The sequence below is a fragment of the Sinocyclocheilus anshuiensis genome, unplaced genomic scaffold (assembly GCF_001515605.1).
Source record: "Sinocyclocheilus anshuiensis isolate Anshui unplaced genomic scaffold, SAMN03320099.WGS_v1.1 scaffold1365, whole genome shotgun sequence".
Classification (NCBI taxonomy): Eukaryota; Metazoa; Chordata; class Actinopteri; order Cypriniformes; family Cyprinidae; genus Sinocyclocheilus; species Sinocyclocheilus anshuiensis.
In genome coordinates, this window is record NW_015551032.1 from 689,784 (window position 1) to 691,880 (window position 2,097).

At 35.2% G+C, this 2,097-nt stretch overlaps 1 protein-coding gene across 1 annotated transcript in view; it reads right to left on the minus strand.

Moving 5' to 3' along the window:
- Positions 1 to 89: 89 nt before the first annotated feature.
- The window catches only part of LOC107661250 (C-type lectin domain family 10 member A-like), a 4,415-nt gene continuing 2,407 nt past the window's right edge, over positions 90 to 2,097 (minus strand). Inside the window, exons 6-8 of the mRNA XM_016450749.1 lie at positions 1,786 to 1,940; positions 1,586 to 1,705; positions 90 to 692 (exon numbers count right to left, since the gene is read on the minus strand). Coding sequence (XP_016306235.1) covers positions 558 to 692; positions 1,586 to 1,705; positions 1,786 to 1,940 — 410 coding nt within the window. The 3' untranslated portion in view covers positions 90 to 557. The remainder of the gene's footprint in view (positions 693 to 1,585; positions 1,706 to 1,785; positions 1,941 to 2,097) is intronic.

A 2,097-nucleotide genomic window follows, 5' to 3' on the forward strand; every position in this document is an offset into this window, starting at 1 on the left:
TTTGTGTGTGTGTGTGTGTGTGTGTATACTATCATTCAAACGTTTGGGATCAATAAGATTTTTAATATTTTATTTTTTATGATGCTGTATTTTAATGTATCCAAATTAGTTTTTACAAATCTTTATTGGAAAGGGTTAAACAATTTTTCATGCTTGTTCAATGAACCATAACACTTATTGCACATGTACCTTTGGAACACGAACAGGCAGTAGGCAATTAAGGTCACAGTCATAAAATAACAGTAAAGAGACCTTTCTACTGACTCTGAAAAACACTAAAAGAAAAATGCCCAGGGCTCCTGCTCTCCTGCGTGAACATGCCATAGTCCTGCTGCAGTATAGCAGGTTCAAACATTGTGTCTTTAATGTCACTATGAGCAACACCAAAAGGCTTTTTTCCCCTTTTGCTCACTTATTTTCAGCTTTGACTTACAACTTGTACATGCAATGTTATATACTATATATAATTAAAAATCTTCCACTTCTGCATATTTCTCAGAATATCAGTAGGCAGGCCTACTGTTTGAATGGCATTACAACAGAGCCACATTAATTGGTTAGTTTTCACTGGCTGGTGCTTTACAGATGAATCTGAAATTCTTTGAGCAGTGGCCATCATTCAGTTTCCCAGATGCAGTTAGTTCTCCACAATCCTCTTCACCCAACCAATTATTTGGTTCTCCTGGTTCCCACTGACTGCAAAAAAAAAAAAAGTAATCACATTCATACATATATACATACATACATAAATAACATTGTGCCATTACAAACCACTGGTAGCATATAGTGCCCACAAACACTGAATTAACAACAACAACAACAGCAACAAAAGGGGATTCTTAACATGACAAAATCCTTTTTGCAGTGGATTTAAGAGTGCAATAATCTCTTCAGTCAATGAAGCTGCCAGCACCCTAAGCATGAGCGCTCTTCTACACAGTATAACCTCACATTTTTTCTAATTTCCAAACCTCTTCTGAATCTCCTAAATAACTCACCATTACATGTATACAACTCTAACATGTAATTTTCTTAAATTAAAAACACTTTTTCAACAAACTAATTTTTTCAACGTTTCCCTCTTCATGTGATCCCATGCAGAGCATGCTGGGAACTACACATCCACTGTTCAGTTAGTTGTCAACAAAAAATATTCATGTAGTCCCAACACAACATGATTAAGTTCACTTCAATTTAACAAATTTAAGTGGACTGAACATAATGGAAATAAGTTGTAAAAAACAAAACAAAAATTAAGAATTTTGTTGTTTCTGTTCATTTTAACCAAGTAATTTGAACAAGCATTAAAAATCTTTTTTTTTTTTTTGAGTGCAGATTTTCCAACAATAGTAGGTTAAAAATTGTGTTGACTATATGTGTAAGGGTAAGTCTGTAGATGCTGTATTTTATCACCTTTGTTGTTGTTGTTTTGCAGTTCACTAGTTTAATGGTGAGACAACATTGACAGTCGTCTTGATTTTTGAAATGGTAAAAGTTACCAAATAACAACATATATATTCAGTAAAAGCTATGATAAAATCATATGATCTGACTGAGAGGCTATGGAAGAGCTACAAATATTTACATGCCTGCTGTTCATGGTGTAGGGTGTTCCATCAACCCATCTCCAACGTCCAGTTATCGCATCTGTAAGACCAATCCAGTAGGATTCAGATGAAAGAACAGTGCGTTGCACAATAAAATCCTGAATGAAACAAATAAAATAGACATTACATGAGATTACATTCAATTTCTATGCAATGTTTGTGTCTGTGTATCACTAACCCACTCCCTGGAGTCATTCCCCAGGATGAGCAGCAGGGTGCCCTGTCCACTGCAGTATAAACGTGCCGTTTGCCAGCTCACTTTATTACTGGAAAATTCATAGCAGTTGGAAAGAAAAGACTGCCACCCAGTTTTACAGCTCAGAACAGGTTTATCTAAGAGAGAGAAACAGTTTTATAACATTATATTTTTTCTAACAATTTGACAGTATTATAGTGAGAAAGTCAGTTTTGTTATTGTCTAGACAGCTATGTATAACACACACATACACACACACATGCACATACACACACACACACACACACACACACA